This window comes from Artemia franciscana, chromosome 13 (assembly GCF_032884065.1).
Source record: "Artemia franciscana chromosome 13, ASM3288406v1, whole genome shotgun sequence".
Classification (NCBI taxonomy): Eukaryota; Metazoa; Arthropoda; class Branchiopoda; order Anostraca; family Artemiidae; genus Artemia; species Artemia franciscana.
Genome location: NC_088875.1, coordinates 32,781,084 through 32,799,898, shown reverse-complemented (window position 1 = coordinate 32,799,898; position 18,815 = coordinate 32,781,084). Strand labels below are relative to the sequence as shown.

At 35.2% G+C, this 18,815-nt stretch overlaps 1 protein-coding gene and 1 long non-coding RNA gene across 3 annotated transcripts in view; one reads left to right on the top strand and one right to left on the bottom strand.

Annotated features, from left to right (window-relative positions):
• Positions 1-17,699, bottom strand: part of LOC136034819 (uncharacterized) — a 39,335-nt gene extending 21,636 nt beyond the window's left edge. Inside the window, exon 1 of the long non-coding RNA XR_010619251.1 lies at positions 17,467-17,699. This is a non-coding gene — a long non-coding RNA (uncharacterized LOC136034819). The remainder of the gene's footprint in view (positions 1-17,466) is intronic.
• Positions 1-18,815, top strand: part of LOC136034816 (WASH complex subunit 5-like) — a 105,879-nt gene that overhangs the window by 63,708 nt on the left and 23,356 nt on the right. For both annotated transcript variants that reach the window (XM_065716251.1, XM_065716252.1), the window contains exons 10-11: positions 5,126-5,386; positions 8,091-8,577. In XM_065716251.1, the coding sequence (XP_065572323.1) occupies positions 5,126-5,386; positions 8,091-8,577 (748 nt within the window). The remainder of the gene's footprint in view (positions 1-5,125; positions 5,387-8,090; positions 8,578-18,815) is intronic.

The following is an 18,815-nucleotide window of genomic DNA, read 5'->3' as shown; positions in this document are numbered from 1 at the left end:
TTATTTTTAATACTTCTAAGGTATTATATTTTTAAAAATAAAAAAAAGACTTACATTCAGGCAAATCTGGGTTGAGAGCTGAATAGCTAAACTCAGTTGATGAAGACCCAACTGATTTTCCTACCCAGTTGATTGAAAATTCTTACCGAGTAAAAAATTCGATTCTTTCAAATTTATTGGCTATCTTTTTCCTCCTTTCATTCTCTCTTTTGGATTCGTTTTCTTTTCTCCTATATACTTGAGGCACGGGTTCGATTCCAGGCGTATCCGGTTATTTGGTTTGGGATGGGTGTCAGTGATGTGACTCTGTGTGCTCAGCCAGAGTCGAACCAGCTCTTAATGGGTACCTGGAGAAACTTGGAGATCAGCACCGCCGGTTCGGACCTTAAGGGTCTAGTGTCGTCTTATTTACTACTACTACTACTCCTTATACATCTTTATTTATTTTGTTTCTAATAGGTATTTAACCAATGAGTAATGAAAAAATACGTTTTTCTTAATGAAATATGTCTTTTATTCAACATCTATTATGTATTTAATGATAAGAAAGTTTTAAAACATTTATTTAGCCAGGCCCACAGCTCTAATCCATAAGTAGGAGACTCAGAGAATTTATCCTGAGGATGACGGTTGAAACACACACACACATAAAAAAACAACTGATTTTGAATCCCATAATTTTCCAGTTGGGCCTCAGAGTTACTGTACCTGGGGGAAGAAGTGGAAGGGCACCGTCTCCATGCTCCATGTTCTTTAGAATGGATTGTTTTCTTGAATGTCATTCAAGTTTGAACCAGTATTCATTATCTGTCTTAGAAATTTTCAATATATATCGGATTTAAACACTTGACTTTTAATATTAATTAAACATTTCATTAATTTTCATCCAACACATTTTCATAAATTGGTTTAGGGCCAAAATTTCAGAATTTCATTGTTGTCAGAAGATCATCAAATCTATGTTGTGAAATCGAATAATATTGGCAATCCTTACATATTTAAAACTGCCTGAAATAAGTTTTGATGGACAATAAAAAGGTTCCATTTTGAAGCACTATCGGGTAGACACTGTTTCAGTTTGAGACAGTCTTCTTGGGTTTCCTTTTTCGGCTTAAACCAGAATGTTTTTAAGGGCTATTATATTAGCCAATTTCAATGCCTGCCAGTGCCATGTATTACTAAAACATTCGTCACCTATAGTCCCTTTTCATAAGGTGCTTCAGTAGTTGCCGTCAGACTAAGCGTTGCCTGTTGTGGTCGATTGTGAAAAATTAAGCAGAATAGGGGCGATTGACGTACCAGCCAGGAGCTATCTGTTTTAAATTACAAGGAATAAGAGAGCAGGTCCTGATGATTTCCTTGCATTATTCAACAGTATTCTCTCAAATAACTTATTCATTATGTGTTCATTCAGAATATGGCGGATGCAGACGCGACGAATCAGCTAGTCTACTGTCCGGCTCTCAGCTTCATTCGGTGAAACTTCAACAAGGGCGTTCCGTATGATAAATCAAGAAGTACGCATCAGATTTTTAGGGCCTGGGAGATGCTCGAAAACTTCTCTGGCAAATCATTCTACCAGAGGATCTACCTCCTCCAACCCTGGCGAACTCCTGCAGCAAACATAATAAGGGATATGAAATAGGCCCTATTATTCAGTGACGGTCAGCAGTTAGTTACTCCCGTTTTCCTGACCAAATGCCCTATGGAAGTACTCATTATACATGCTATTGCCCTTTGCTTGCTAGCGTTTAGTGTGAACTCATGTCTGTCTGAGCTAGAAGCCCTCTTGGATAAGCTAAAATTCGCGCAAATGGGCACTCATGATTATATTGGCCTTCCAGCTATACCAGCCTGGAGCCCCACTTGTGCGATAGTGCTGAAAAAACAACTACTGTGCATGCTACTCGGTAAGGACTAAACTTATGCTTAGATTCATGATAGAGACTCGAGCAGGTCAAATGTAGACAACGTAATTACGTCTTATTCTTTCCTCGCTTCGAGTGTCCACGTCCATGGTGACAAAATTGAGGACCATTATCTTCCTGTCTCGTTTATCTAGTCCCTGTTTTGCACAGTTAATTCTCGTTCACATCTACCAGAAGTGGTACAGTAAGCTAAATTGGGAACTTGAAACGCTGAAATTGGACTACTCTATGATCCCTACTTTTGGTTACCAAGGTCTCATACCAACTGCTGCAAACCTCTGTCCTTTGCCCGAACGCAAGAACACTCTTGAACGATAATTACAACAACGTAGTGCAATGTCACAGATTTTCAGTGAGCACCGCTGTTCCTGCGGAAAAATACGGGTTGGGACTCGAAAACCTTAATGGAACCTATGTCCTGAAGCTAAAAAGGTTTCTGGCTATCCATGTGGGTTGAATATGTTAGACTGAAGGCAGGACAAGTGTATTATATGAATCGGAAAATCAAACGTGAATATAAATCGTTGCTACGCCGAGCTTATCTTGACGGCCATGATGCTGCAAAGGACAAGAAATCATGGTTAAAAGCTATCAACTGTGCAAAGCATGATTTTTGGCTCGGAAAAATGGGTCATCAGACATGAAGAGTAATTTCAAAGAGTGCTTTTTTTCTGTTTTGACAAGCGAGATTACCCAAGCTCTATTGAGTGTGAAGAAAACTGGCAGTTTAGATCAAGTTGGTCTTTCTTATAGTTTTTTTTTTTAAGTATGATTGCCCGTTACTTGTATCACATATTCAGTTATTTTTCCAAATGTTTCTCTTTCAATCATTGGTGTCTGATGGCATCCCTAGCGGTCTTGTGGCGTCTATACCCAAAATAGGAAAGATCCAAATGTTTTCGTCAGGTTCAGACCGATTACGGTTTTTTTTCATTAAGAGTATATTCTTTCTCCGGATCCTGCTAGTAAGCGCGATTTCACGCATGGGCTCTCGTAAGGGTATGGGCTGCAATCAAGCCCATTATATTCTGACGAATTTGATGGAAGAGGTGGTAAAAGAGAAGCGTCCTTTATATCTTTGTGCGGTAGACATCCCCAGCGCTTTCGACAACGTATTTTATTCGCAAGTTATGTTTCATTTCTTCCTAAGGAAGTAAATTGGTTTGTAACTTCGGTGCTTAATTTTTGGTAATTTGACCGTCAGTATTTAATTTGACTTAAATGGTCAAATGCGTTATCTGAGGACATCGAGGTTCTAAAAGGTGTTTGCTAAGGTAGTATCCAATCATCCTACATTTTCAAATGTGTTTCTGCTAGTTTTTTGCGTGTTATCTGGACGTCTCTATTCTCTGTAGACACTATCATAAGTTTCATTTCTTATGCCTATGATGTGCTTCTTGTCAGCCAACCAAACTTCAAAACTTCGTGGCCGGCACTGGCAGACCGTGGTCTCTCCGTAAATATATCAAATTGCGAATTTCTATATTTCAATGCTATGGCCAGCGTCTTCCATTAACAACAGAAACAATACCCATACCACCTGTTAGACGGTTTAATTGGCTTGGCCTTAGCTTCGGCTCGTTGCTAACTGCTACATTTTCTTTTATCGTTAGTATGGCACTCGGAAACCTACGAATTTCGTCTGGTAAGATTGTTCCAAATTGTGCACGGTTCAATAGAAGAGGCCTAGCGTCTCTATATTACAGTTGCTGCTCCTGACTGAGGGAGCGGTGTTCACAACATGCTGCTGAAAAAGGAACTACTGAGGATAGGTTACTTTAGGTACTGTAAGTACCTTTTGTACCGGTCTTGGTGATAAAGCAACAGGAAAATTGTTGGCAAAGGCTAAACTCGCGTCTAGCCTAGTACGTAAGACGTAAAATAATTTGGGTCCATACGACCCAGATCAGAGCGTTTTTAGTTACCTGTCCATTGTGGATTTTTTTTATGGTCATTTTTTACCTTCTTTTTGTCCTATTATGCTCCCTTTTCTCCTTTTTATATTATACTCTGCATTTGCTTGTCGTATTTGTGGGTAAAAATAAATTCATTAATTTATTCCTGAGGGTCCTTTTTGACCATATTTGACTAAGAAAAACACTGCTTTTCTTACGGAAGGAAAACACGAAGTTGAAATTTAAAACTAACAAAAACTATCGCTTCGTGGATTAGCATTTCCACTCTAGAAGCTGCCACAACTTTCCACTTCAACAGTTGAGGGTTAAATGGAGGTATCTCACACGTATTTGAGATAAGCCTGAATATGCTACCACAAAGGATAGGAAATTAAGTTAAAATTTTTTCTCAAATTCAAGTAAAAAGACTTAGGTCTAATGTGCCTTGTTGCTGCAATGAGCTATTATTAGCAGTAGCAGAAAGTAAAAAGTAACATAAACATTTGATACGATCGTATTTTCTCCTGTATATAAGGAAGGTTGTCACCCTCATCGCTACCCCCATCCCCACCACTCCTAACGCTAAAGCTTGACTTTCTCTCCAATTCCTCAAGCATAAATGCTCTAATACACAGGTAAGCTGATAGAAAATACTTTTGGTTATTGCATTGAGAAGTGAGAGACTTATTTATTCGAAATTCTCCTAAACAAAACGTTTTTGTTTCCAGTCTTTTGTAAGGCTTACGATAAATGAAGTACTAGGCAAACTTTGGCAAAGGCTGGAGGGTCGAGGGAGAAGGTGGGCTGTCTCACAGGATAGTTTCTGCTCTTTCTAAGTTTTGATCTTGCCCTTTACTTTAACTTCATTTTTAACCTAATCCATGCTAAAGCACTGAAACGTTTCGGTTACTGATTCCACAGATGACTGCTTCATTAAAATCAAAATTAGAGGTGAATTTTCTTCGCATTCACACCTTTTTATTTTTCTTCTTTCTTTTGTCTTATTTTTTAAATTAGATTTAATTTTCATTTATTTTATTCATGTCTTTTATATTATTGCAATGCTTTTAAACTTGATCAGGAACAATTGAAAACATACGAGATGTCGAACAATGAGTGTTACTAAATACTGTTTCTGCTACTAAAAATACTGTTACTAAACCGCAAGAAAAGGTCTTAGATATTTGCATTTTGAAGGGGCTGTTATTTTATGAGGCTTTTGAGGCTAAGAGGTTTTTTTAATGAGGTAATTTGGGAAAAGAGACGATATACTTTCGATTTTTTTACAACTTTTTGTTTCAGATTGCGCAGCTTACACACCATGTTTCTCAGCTGTCCACTGGTGTTTTGGCCATGAAATCTACTTTAATTGGTGTGATCAATGTAGATCCTCGGAAACTACTGGAAGATGGAATCAGGAGAGAGCTTGTTCGTCAATTGACAATTAACTTGCATAAAGTCTTTGTATTTGGACCCAAGCACAAGTCAATTGAAGTGAATGAAAAAATGAGAGACATGGTTGATATCATGAATGGATTTAGAAGATCCTTTGAATACATTCAGGTACAGATAAAAAAAACGCAATTATGAAGTTTGAAAAACATTCCAAGAAACGCCAATGGCGCTTGTAAATTTGTTTTTTGGGCACTCAAACCAGTTTTCTCTCTTGTAAGCTACCCATACTCTTATGTACAGGAGTAGTTATTTTTTGACTAATCAGTGGAACGTCGATAATATTCATTTAAAGTCAAATTTCAAATTGAATTTTAATATCAATCATAATATTTAAATAACAAACTTTAAGTGAGAGATATGAAGTTAGAATTACAGCTACGGAAATACCTATAAATATGAAAAGAATTATAGCAGATTATTTACTTGTATAAAGAATAAACATATTTCGAACGAAGGACTGCTTTTACTTTCAAAGACAAGCACACGTGTGTTGAGAAATAGTTTGGGTCAGGTTTTATCAATTTAAAGTTCATCTGCTGGAGGATATTCGCAAGCGTTCGCGATGTAACTTGACTTGGGTTAATTCTGAAGTTGCTGCGCAAAATTTGAGCCAGCGCCATCTACAAGAATGAGAAACGAGTATCTATGAAACTTACCGATATCTTTTTTATGCATTGTGTGTTCCTTTTTGGCTGTTTATTATGTTTTGTAAGATTGAGATTTTGAAATCTGGAGACGGGATTAATTTTTATCGATTGCATCAATACTTGCAGTACAAATTTCAACCAAGACAAAAGACTTACTCTTTTAGGTGGGATCAGCTCCTGATATAACTCAGATACGTTGCAGTAGGCCTTCCAACTGCCTTACTTTTTATATGCTTTTTAACGAAAATTTAATGAAGGCTAGTTTTACCAGAACAATACTTAACTAAAAATAATCCATTGAAATTGAGAGAGTATTTCATAGCCTGCTTAATTGTAATTTATATGCCTGAAATTCAAGTATTGTTTAAGTATATCTTTGCCAGGGCACTTAATACTTGATACTTTGCAGTTAATTTATTCGAGACTAAAGGTTTGAAGTGCTTATTACATCACTGCTTGAACCACGGTAATGGATACCAAAAAAGAGAAGCCCCTGATTCAACAGGGGTGTTGTGTATGCCTTGGAGTTACGAAAACTACTACTACTACTACTACTACTACTAATAACTCATTGCAGCACCAAGCCGCCTGAGGCCAATACAGCTACGTATGCTCCTACTCCAACCTAATCTATTCAAGGCCTCCCTCTTTACACCCTCCCAGGAAGTTCCTATTTCCTTTAAATCTTTATTTATGACATCCTCCCAACCCAGACAAGGACAATCTACTTTCTGTGTAGCCCCAGACGGTTGGTCAAAAAGGACAATCTTCGGTAATCTGTCATCCTTCATCCACAGAACGTGGCCTAGCCATCTCAACCTTTCTTTCATTATAGCCCTAGAAAGCGGGATTGAACCACATTTTTCGTACAACCTACTGTTTGAAATACGGTCAGTCAGCCGGGTACCCAGAACAATCCGTAGGCAATTTCTCTGGAAAACATTTAGTAAATTTTCATTTGCTTTTCGGAGCGCCCATTTCTTTCATTATAGCCCTAGAAAGCGGGATTGAACCACATTTTTCGTACAACCTACTGTTTGAAATACGGTCAGTCAGCCGGGTACCCAGAACAATCCGTAGGCAATTTCTCTGGAAAACATCTAGTAAATTTTCATTTGCTTTTCGGAGCACCATATTTGACCACTGTCATCACTGTAGCTTCCAATATTCTAATCTTGGTTTGCAGACTTATCTTTCTATTCTTCCAAACTTTTTTTGACTGTGAAAAAACACCCTGAGCCTTAGCTATTCTGCTTTTAACATCTTCACTGCTCCCACCATCTTTACTAATAATACTACCAAGCTAAGTGAAGTTCCCAACCTGATCAATCTTTTCGTTACCCAATGTCACCTTTTCATCTTCACTTATTCCTAGCCTAGTGACTTAGTCTTCTTAACATTAATTTTCAAGCCTATTTTAACAGAACCTCTCAAGCCTTAACAATACCTCTAACACCAAGGATAATATTTTCTTTCCGAACACAGGCGTATTTTTGCACCATAATTTCTAAGAATAGGCCAAAGAATGGCTTAACCCTAGATCCGTGGAGTACGATTATGGGCAGTGCTACTTACTAACAGCTGTTGCTCCTTACTCGGGAGTACGTTAAGCCTGTTTTGTTTTTGATGACAATGATGCTTTGAAGAATGTCTAATGCAATCATCGGAATTAACGATAAGAAACTCTGTTTACCATATACACATGGGGGCTGGAACATGAGAATCTCTTGCCTTTTGTGATTTTTGTTTCTAAGAATTCATGTTAAATGCTATACACCAGAAAATCTAGTAGAAATTTTTAAGCATTTTTGCTTTTAATATTTTAGTATTTAGCACATTTGAAAGTATTTATCTTTCACCGTGAAGTCAGGTTTGCATGTAAATATGCTTACTGTAATTTTTTGGTAAATTTTTGGTGCTGTATTATCACACACTCACACACACACACACACACAAAAAAAAATAAATGGGACCGGTAATTTCTTTGACAATACATGTTTGAATATCATTCTTCAGAAAATCTAGAAGTGCACTAGAATGAATTTCTAGTTTTATTTATGTGTAGATCCCCCGTTTTTAATGACAAATTTCCCATGCATGTATACATGATATAAACTTCTGGTAAATTTCTGGTGCTGTACTAATACACACGAAAAAAATTTCAGGATTTTGTCAACTTTCATGGTCTTCGCATTATCGACGAAGAATCAACAAGGATTTTGTGCTTTATGCTAGAACAGGAGATGAATGCTTTTCAGAGAGTTCATGTGCATCATTGGCAGAGCAAGTATCAGTCACGGACTATTCCTATCCCGCAATTAACCCCGACAGATAATCAATCTGCAACTGCAATTGGTCGCCTCGTTCGGGAGATAGTGAGGATTACTGACCCAAGATTGACAATTTATCTTGATAGTGAAATGGCATGGTTTGACCAAAAGACCCATTCAAAAATTTTTGAGATGAAGTTTTTCGAGATGATGCATCAGGCAGTTTCTGCTGTAGGAGTATGTTGTTTTATTAGGCTTCTGGAAGCAATGATAAGAGAAAAGGTTAAGGAATTTCAACGACGAGTGCAGGCTCTGGCAGGCGACAAAAATTGGAAAGAACTTGAAGATACGCTTAAACCAGCTACTGAAGAAGAAATAATTGGTAAGTAAAGTTCAACGTGAGAATCAGAACCGTTCAAAGGGTTGGTGGTGCTCGGGGAAAAAATTAATTACAGCGTCCCCTTCCGACTCACATATAAGCAAAAAAAGACGAATCAAAATGAAAACTTTGATCAAAGATTATAATCCCACAGCCGCAGTGCCCCCAGCTGTGGTGCTCGTGGCAGCTGACCCGGTTTTCCAGCGGCGGTTCCGGCCTCTTTTGCACCTGGAGAAAAATCTTGATTGGTGCCCCCTCCCCCCTGAGTCCCAAAAATGTTCAGGCCAAATTTTAAAGAAGTTTTTATTTATTAACAAAATTATTTGTAATTAATTAACTAATTTATCACTTTATTTACTTTTAATTTATTTTTAATAATTGCTTTCATTTATTAGCTGCGCTATTTATTATTTCCAGTTATTTTTTATTTATTATTACTTACTTTATTTTAATAAGAATAAATTTCAAAAATAACAAAGTGATAATAACCGTTAGGTTATTTATTTGAAATTTTCCGTCCCTTAAAATTTTTGAGCCCGAGGTAAGTTCCCTCTCCCCCCAACCATAGGAATGGCTCTGATGAGAGTATATATCAGGAGCTTACAGAAAGTATCAATAAGAAAGATTCCTGGACTGTTTGCTCACGCGTAACTCAACAACATCAATGAGGGTCTATTAGCTGCTGGGTAAAATGGGTCCTTTTTAACTTAATATTACAATTGATCTTCAAATATTCGATACTTCAGAGTTAAAGCACTTGATTGACTGTTAGCTTCACTTAGTCTTCATGGGTTTTGATAAAAACAGTGAAAACCACCAAAAACATACCAAAGATTTTTTACCGTTGGACATAAAAGATTTATTTTAGAAACAAGATTCGGCTAGATAGTTTATTCCAAATACCTAAATTCTGGGAATTTAGGTATTTCAGAGAACTAGATATTTGGGACTCAAAACTTGTGACGAAGCTTTTACCGGAAAAAGAAAATTAAGTACTTAGTTGTGCTGTAAGTTATTGGCCCTGATTATTTGACTGCTATACCATCCAGTAAAATGCTAGATTACTTAGAAAAAAAAACAATTTGGAGTCACTAAATACATGGCAGTCAAAAGTTAGAACAGATTGTATTCAAGATATTACGTGAAATGATTTTTGGTTTTAGATAGTTGTACAATCACCTAAATTCATAAAAAAATTCATAAATTAAAATCAAAATCAGCAATGAATCCCCCTATTAGTTTTGCATGCTTATCTTTGTATAGAATCGGTTGAATTTAACTATTATTGGTTCAGACTGGAGATTAGCTAATAAAAAGCTAATAATTGTAAAGATAAATCCCACTGCTTATCTTCAGTGGATTGGATAAACAGCTGGATAAACTTGATATGAAATATCAAGGTTAATTACCTTGATATTTCAAAAAAAAAAACTGCGCAATTGTGCATGACTGCATTTTGCATTCTACATGACTAAAGAATTATTAATTAGCATTCTTTTTTTTTTCACCCCAGAGACTGAAGTTTTTGCTGATGATCGAGCTCCGTCATGACAGTAAATATTGCCTAGATACCCATTCCTAGCTCACGAGGACTAGCGTACTGACTCTCCTCTTAGAAAATGACTCACGATCTTCTAACTGTGCTGAAGTCTGCTAATGGCTCCAAAGGAGTTTGAAATAAACTTTCTGGGCTTCTAGGAATTAATTGTTCTTCGAGGTGATTAATATGATGTTTGGAATCTGCCAAACACTTGTGATCCACTTCTCGTCTTTCCAAGTTACAAACAATGTGTTATTTAGCTATCTGGGGAGAATAGTTCATTTTTGCTTTTTTATACTTCAATAGTAAAATGCTTAAAGTAATCAAGAGTGGAATTTATGCTAAATGAAGGCTAGTTGGGACACATCCAAGCATTCATCTCTGCCGTGATCAGTTAGAGCAGGGACTCTCCAGTCCCAGTCCACCAAGGCAAATCTAGTTTGCGGATCTAGGATGGTATGGATTTCAATTCTATATATCTTAGTGCTTTTAGGAGGCTGGAGGGGGAGGTTTTTCAAAAATTTAATTTTTACTGTTGATTAAATACTATTTGAAGAAAACTAAAATTTCATATCTCATAAAATTCTGACAGAGCTTTTAAACAGAGTCAGCAAAAAAAGCCAAATTGGTCTAAGAATAAATTCGAGCAAAACCAAAACAATAGGGACTGTTGATTTCCCCTGGAAGCATACTGGAGACGAATGCCGCCTTCAATAGGTCAAGCGCATACTGAAGTATAAAAAATTACCCGACCTAGCTTAAGTAACAGCAACGTCATCCAGGTCCTCCTTCATGCAGCCGAAACCTGGAGTTTGGACCAACAGCAGGAGAAGAGGATCCTTGCATTCGAGAATAATTGTCTTCGAAGAATTTTAAATATTCATTGGTCAGATAGAATCACAAATGAAAAAGTCCACAAACTTGCCAACCAGCCATTGGCAACAGATATTAGTAGAACTCGGAGATGGAGATACTTGGGCCATGTTCTTCGAATGCAGGACACTCAAATCTCAAAAGCCATTTTACATTGGCATCCAAACGGAATCGAAGATGGGGAAGACCTCGGAACACTTTGCGACGAACATACCAGTCTGATCTGTGCAGTACCCATGCTTCTCTTCAACCCGGCTTGAAAGACCCATAAGCTGGATGAATATGTTTCCTTTATCAGTTTGAACAATTTGCGATGAATGAGCTCTCATCACTACTATCTGCAACTAATTTCCATGAACTGACATCTACATACAGATTTCACATTTCCTTGCTTCGAAAAGTCGTTGAAAAGAATTGTAGCTGCTCCATGAAACCATTAGATCTGAGGCGGAGAATAAGACTCAGGGCTCCCGCTGTTACTGAACATGCTCTTCCCTGCTTATTTTTTCATTGATGACCTGTGTTTGGAAATTATCTCACAGACTTGAAAATGTCAAATACGACCTTCTAAAGTGATGATGCCTAGAAATTGATGTCTATATAAGACAGCCAAACGTGGCTGGTTTATATTGTCTCTGTTATACCTGAAGATAATATTTTACATTTTCCAATTTGTGAGATAATTGCCAAATACAGATCGTTAATGGAAGAATAAGCAAGGCAGAGTATGTTCAGTTGCACTGTCCTTTGATGGTGCTTGTTCTGTTGATCCTATGTTTCGGACAGCTTAGCAGACGGATTTTGGCAATTACTTTAAATCTCTTTAAGCGCTAAATAAGACGCTTAGGCATGGCATCGACGATTTGAGGGGTAATCTTCTTCAAAGGGGGCTTTGGGCACACCAAGCCAAAGGAAAAAGACACTGGTGGATCCAGGGGGCCGGAGAGGGGAGGGACATGATTTTTTCTAGTGCCCCTTTTCCCTGTTTTTTTTTTGTTCTTTTTTAGAATAAATCTGTCAATTTCGTCTATTATTGGCATCTTTGTAACTTTGAGCCCACCCCAACATTTTGCTCATTAGCACCCTTGTCATATCCCCCCCCCCAACATTTTACCCTAGATACGCCCCTGGGAAAGGAAGGAAATGCCAAAGGATGGATGTAAAATTAAATATTTGACTGTTGCTATTGCCAGTAAGTTATTTTCAATTGTGCGAAGCAGGGTCGTATCCAGGATTTTTTTTAGAGGCAGGGTGGTTACAAAAAAACACTTTAAAAAATGCATCTAATTTTTTTTATATTTCTTTTTTTGTTAATTTCTTACGAGTCCGACAAAATTTCAGGGGAGGGGGTGAAATCCCCTAACCCCTCCCCCCTAAGGCATGGCCTTGGTGTCAAGTATATAGAGGTTATGTAAACCCTACCAAGTTAAAGCTATTAATAGTATGAAATCATTTTGGCTGAAAAACTAGAAGAAATTTGCTGACAATGTATTGAATTTCTGTATAAAGAAAACGGGCGCTTATACTACAAGAAGAAAAGGTGGAATGAAGACTTCTGAAATAGTACACAGGCAGCAGAAAAAATCTCCCCACCAAACAAAAGCTAGAAAGGCTAAGCAGAGAAAGGGTTTAACAGCTTGAAGTCCAAGGGAAACGTCTGGCTGAGATACATTCAAGAGGAGCCAAATAAAAGGAAATATATAAAAAGAGAGATTGGAGTTCACAAGTAATCCCTTCAAGAGGGAAGTCGAGAAAACTAACAGCTGGAGCCCCGAGTCATATCGTCTACCTGAAATCTAAAGAATTCCAAAGTTGAGATCGATCAGTGCTGCTCATAAAATAGCAAGAAATTTATGATTGGTCTAAAAATGTCTAGGCGTAATCACTTCAGATCAATCAGGGCTGCATATAAAATAGGAAGAAAATTATGATTGGTCAAAAATTTCAAGGTATCATCACTTTAGATCAATCAGGGCTGCATATAAAAGAGGAAGAAAATTATGATTGGTCAAAAATTTCAAGGTATCATCACTTTAGATCAATCAAGTCTGCTTATAAAAGAGGAAGCAATTTATAACTGGTATATAATTATATTGTAGACACTGATGTCTAGCTAAGCACGCATGTCACTTCGACTTTAGCGAATGGTTCAAAAAGTCACAGGGATCATGTTCCCCTCATTTCTCCTGATCATGACCGCGGATTTCTCCATGTTTTGTCTCTAATTCCTATGCTGCCTTGCCGTAAGGGCTTCAGTATCCATATTTTTCAATTTTGTAAGTCCGAACTTTCAATGGGTTTGCTGTTAGCAAAAAAAAGAAAAAAAGGTGAAAAATGATTAGTAGTAACTGGACGAGAAGTATTTTGCAATTGCTTGTAAGATTCCCTAAGTAGGATGTCATGGTAAAAAAGTTCTTTATTTTTGTTAAGACAATTCAAAAATATATATTTGAGCCTCATTTCATATTCATTTTATTTCTTTATCTTCCGTTTGTGCAGTATGAAGTATGCACATGCTGTAAATAACGTATTTGCATAGACCCAGGGGAGCTGCAGTTAAACGCTATTGGCTTTTATACAAAACCCAGAGATAGCCAGGAGTGTCAAGAAAAAAAAAAGATAAAATGTGCAAAAGAAAAGAAGATTCGGTAATTAAAAATAGAAAACACGAAATTATATCTCTTAATTTGTCAAGTAGTCACATAATTAATCAATAGTTTTAATTGTTACTAATCACGTGTTAAAGTGCCAAAGATGTTTGTCTTGATACTATCCCGTACTTTGTTGGCTTTTTTGTCTAAATAATATACATTTACCAGTCAATTTAGCTTTAGACATCTTATAACACAAATAATATGGTTTCGCATAGAATTGTAGCGTTTTCTTAGTTGTCTGATTGAATCATTTCTAGATTTCTTTATCAATTCATTTTATTTATGTATGTTAAGTTCGTCTGTTCATTAATTTTAGTTATATATATATATATATATATATATATATATATATATATATATATATATATATATATATATATATATATATATATATATATATATATATATATATATATATATATATATATATATATATATATATATATATATATATATATATAAAAATAAGTTGTCTGTGTGTGGATCTGTAGATCAGGTGACGTCATGTTTGTTCGCATATGACGTCTGAATTATTTCACACTAATACAAAAGAAGAAAAAAACTAAAAAAGGTAAAAACTACAAAAAAAACTAAAAAGAAAAAAAAACTAAAAAAGCTAAAAAACTAAAAAAAACTAAAAAAAGGTAAAAATCTAATAACTAAAAAAAAACTGAAAAAAATAAAAAAAGGCAAAAACTACAAAAAAATAAAAACTAATAAAAAAACTAAAAAAGCTTAAAAAACTAAAAAAACTAAAAAAAAACTAAAAAAAGGTAAAAAACTAAAAAAAACTAAAAACTAAAAAAGAAAAAAACTAAAAAAAAGGAAAAAACTGAAAAATAAAAGAGAAAAAGAAAACTAAAAAAATATGAATAAATATATATAAAAACTAGCTGTTGGGGTGGCGCTTCGCGCCACCCCAACACCTAGTTGGTGGGGGCGCTTCGCGCCCCCCCCCAAGCCCCCCCGCGCGCGTAAGTCGTTACGCGCCATAATAGTTACGCGCCATTGTAGTTGTGTCCCTATGTCCCACCTGTGAATATAGATATATATATATATATATGGTTTTAACTACGTAAAACTTGCGAATATACAACATTCTTTGCTGTCCCATTGTCTTTGCATATAAATAGATTGTCAGGTTTACCGACTCTTGAACATGCAACATATAATGGTCCATGGGAAAACAATCTGTATTCAGATCTATACCTCATGATTCTAATGATTGCCCTTGAGCTTTGTTGATGGTGATTGCTAATCGACCATTCCCTGTCCCGGTGTCCCGGTCGTCATTTACATCCCCCTGTTTCCCCCGGTGTCCCCGTTTTAGTTGTGTCCCTGTGTCCCGGTCGTCATTTATATTCCCTGTGTCCCGGGTCCCGGTCATCATTTGTATCCCGGTGTCCCGGTCTGTATATACATTCGTTTTTTAGTTTTGTTTTTCTCCTTTATTTTTTTCCTTTTTTTTTCTTTTTTAGCTTATTTAGATTTTTAGATTTTTTAGTTTTTTTTATTAGTTTTTAGTTTTTATTTCTTTTTAGTTTTTTTGTCCCGGTCGTCATTTATATCCCCCTGTTTCCCCCGGTGTCCCCGTTGTAGTTGTGTCCCTGTGTCCCGGTCGTTATTTATATTCCCTGTGTCCCGGTCGTCATTTGTATCCCGGTGTACCGGTCTGTATATACATTCGTTTTTTAGTTTTGTTTTTCTCCTTTATTTTTTTCCTTTTTTTTTCTTTTTTAGTTTATTTAGATTTTTTGGATTTTTTAGTTTTTTTATTAGTTTTTAGTTTTTTTTTCTTTTTAGTTTTTTTGTAGTTTTTACCTTCTTTTTAGTTTTGTTAATTTTTTTTTTTACTCGTGTCCTGGTCGTCATTTATACTCCCTGTGTCCCGGTGCTTTGTTGATTGCTAATCGAACATTCCTTTTGTCCTGGTCGCTTTCTCTTTGAGTGTCGTCATTTATTTTTTTCTTTTTTAGTTCTTTTAGTTTTTACCTTTTTTAGTTTTTTTTAGTTTTTAGTTTTTTTAGTTTTTTACCTTTTTTTAGTTTTTTTAGTTTTTTTAGTTTTTTAGCTTTTTTATTTTTTTTTATTAGTTTTTAGTTTTTTTGTAGTTTTTGCCTTTTTTTTAGTTTTTTTAGTTTTTTAGCTTTTTTATTAGTTTTTAGTTTTTTTTGTAGTTTTTGCCTTTTTTTAGTTTTTTTAGTTTTTTAGCTTTTTTATTTTTTTTATTAGTTTTTAGTTTTTTTTGTAGTTTTTGCCTTTTTTTAGTTTTTTCAGTTTTGACGTCACCTGATCCAGTTTTTTCAGGTGACGTCACCTGATCCACGATCCACAGATCCACAGACAACTTATTTTTATATATATAGATAGTTTTTTTTTTTTACTTATGTCCTGGTCGTCATTTATACTCCCTGTGTCCCGGTGCTTTGTTGATTGCTAATCGAACATTCCTTTTGTCCTGGTCGCTTTCTCTTTGAGTGTCGTCATTTATTAGTTTTTTCCTTTTTTTTTAGTTTTTTATTGGTTTTTACCTTTATTTTAGCTTATTTTTCAGTTTTTTCCTTTTTTTAGTTTTTTTTTATTTTTTATTTTTTTTAGTTTTTTACCTTTTTTTAGTTTTTTTAGTTTTTTTAGTTTTTTAGCTTTTTTACTTTTTTTATTAGTTTTTAGTTTTTTTTGTAGTTTTTGCCTTTTTTTAGTTTTTTCAGTTTTTTTTTTAGTTTTTTATTGGTTTTTACCTTTATAGTTTTTTTAGTTTTTTAGCTTTTTTATTTTTTTTATTAGTTTTTAGTTTTTTTTGTAGTTTTTGCCTTTTTTTAGTTTTTTCAGTTTTGACGTCACCTAATCCAGTTTTTTCAGGTGACGTCACCTGACACATCCATCCATCCATCCACAGACAGACAACTTATTTTTATATATATAGATAAGTTGTTTGTGGGTTATGTCTGTCTGTCTGTCTGTCGAGTGACGTCGTGTTTGTCCGCATATGACGTCTGAATTATTTCACACTAATACAAAAGAAGAAAAAAAACTAAAAAAGGTAAAAACTACAAAAAAAAACTAAAAAGAAAAAAAACTAAAAAAGCTAAAAAACTAAAAAAAGGTAAAAAACTAAAAACTAAAAAAAACTGAAAAAACTAAAAAAAGGCAAAAACTAAAAAAAACTAAAAACTAATAAAAAAACTAAAAAAGCTAAAAAACTAAAAAAACTAAAAAAACTAAAAAAAGGTAAAAAACAAAAAAAAACTAAAAACTAAAAAAGAAAAAACTAAAAAAAAGGAAAAAACTGAAAAATAAGAGAAAAAGAAAACTAAAAAAATATTAATAAATATAAAAAATATAAATATAAATATAATATAAATTAGCAATCAACAAAGCACCGAGACACAAATGACGACCGGGACACAGGGAGTATAAATGACGACCAGGACATAAGTAAAAAAAAAACTAAAAAAACTAAAAAAATGGTAAAAACTACAAAAAAACTAAAAACTAATAAAAAAACTAAAAAATCTAAAAATCTAAATAAACTAAAAAAGAAAAAAAAGAAAAAAGGAGAAAAACAAAACTAAAAAACGAATGTATATACAGACCGGGACACCGGGATTCAAATGACGACCGGGACACAGGGAATATAAATGACGACCGGGACACAGGGACACAATTACAATGGGGACGCCGGGGGGCGTCCCCATGGCGCGAAGCGCCACCCCAACAGCTAGTATATATATAAAAATAAGTTGTCTGTGTGTGTGTGGGTCTGTCGGGTGACGTCATGTTTGTGTGTTGACTGACGTCATGTTTTCGACTGACGAAATTACAGACCTGGACATCGGGACACAAATGACGACCGGGACACCGGCACATAGGGAATATAAATGACGACCGGGACACTCAAAGAGAAAGCGACCGGGACACAAGGAATGTTCGATTAGCAATCACCATCAACAAAGCACCGGGACACAGGGAGTATAAATGACGACCAGGACATAAGTAAAAAAAACTAAAAAAACAAAAAAAAGGTAAAAACGTCATGTTTTTACCACCAACTAGGTGGTTTTTACGCCCCCACCAACTAGGTGTTGGGGTGGCGCGAAGCGCCACCTTAACAGAATATATATATATATATATATATGTATATATATATATATATATATATATATATATATATATATATATATATATATATATATATATATATATATATATATAAATAAGTTGTCTGTGGGTCTGTCGACTGACATCATGTCATCATATCGTCATGAAGTTAGCTGTCGTCATGTTTGTTATGACGATGACGTCATTAAAGGTATTTAGGAAAATCGTAAGACAAATTTTTAATTGTAAGAAGATCGTGGACAGAAAAATGTTTAATTGTAAAATGACTGAAGAACCTACAATGGCAACAGCCGAGGAAGCTACTCAAACGACAAATTTTTAATTGTAAGAAGATCGTGGACGGAAAAATGTTTAATTGTAAAATAACTGAAGAACCTACAATGGCAACAGCCGAGGAAGCTGCTCAAAAGACAAATCTTTAATTGTAAGAAGATCGTGGACGGAAAAATGTTTAATTGTAAAATGACTGAAGAACCTACAATGGCAACAGCCGAGGAAGCTGCTCAAAGATTCTATGCCAAAAAACTTGCGGCTTATAGAGAAAGTAAGAAGAGAAAGCGTGCCGAGAAAAAATGAAAAAAAGGAAAAACACTGAAAAATAAAGGAGAAAAACAAAACTAAAAAAAAAAGTATAAAATCCCAAAAAAAACTAAAAAGAAAAAAGAAAAAAACTAAAAAAGGTAAAAACTAAAAAGAAAAAAAGGGGAAAAACACAAAAATTTATTTCATCAAATACCAATTCAAAAACGAACGTATATACAGACCGGGACACAAATGAAGACCGGGACACAGGGAATATAAATGACGACCGGGACACAACTACAACGGGGACGCCGGGGGGCACAGGGGGATATATAAATGACGACGGGGACACAAGGAATGTTCGAGTAGCAATCACCATCAACAAAGCTCAAGGGCAATCACTAGAATCATGAGGTATAACTAAAAAAACTAAAATAAAGGTAAAAAACTAAAAAAAAAGACCAATTCAAAAACGAATGTATATACAGACCGGGACACAAAATGACGACCGGGACACTCAAAGAGAAATTAGA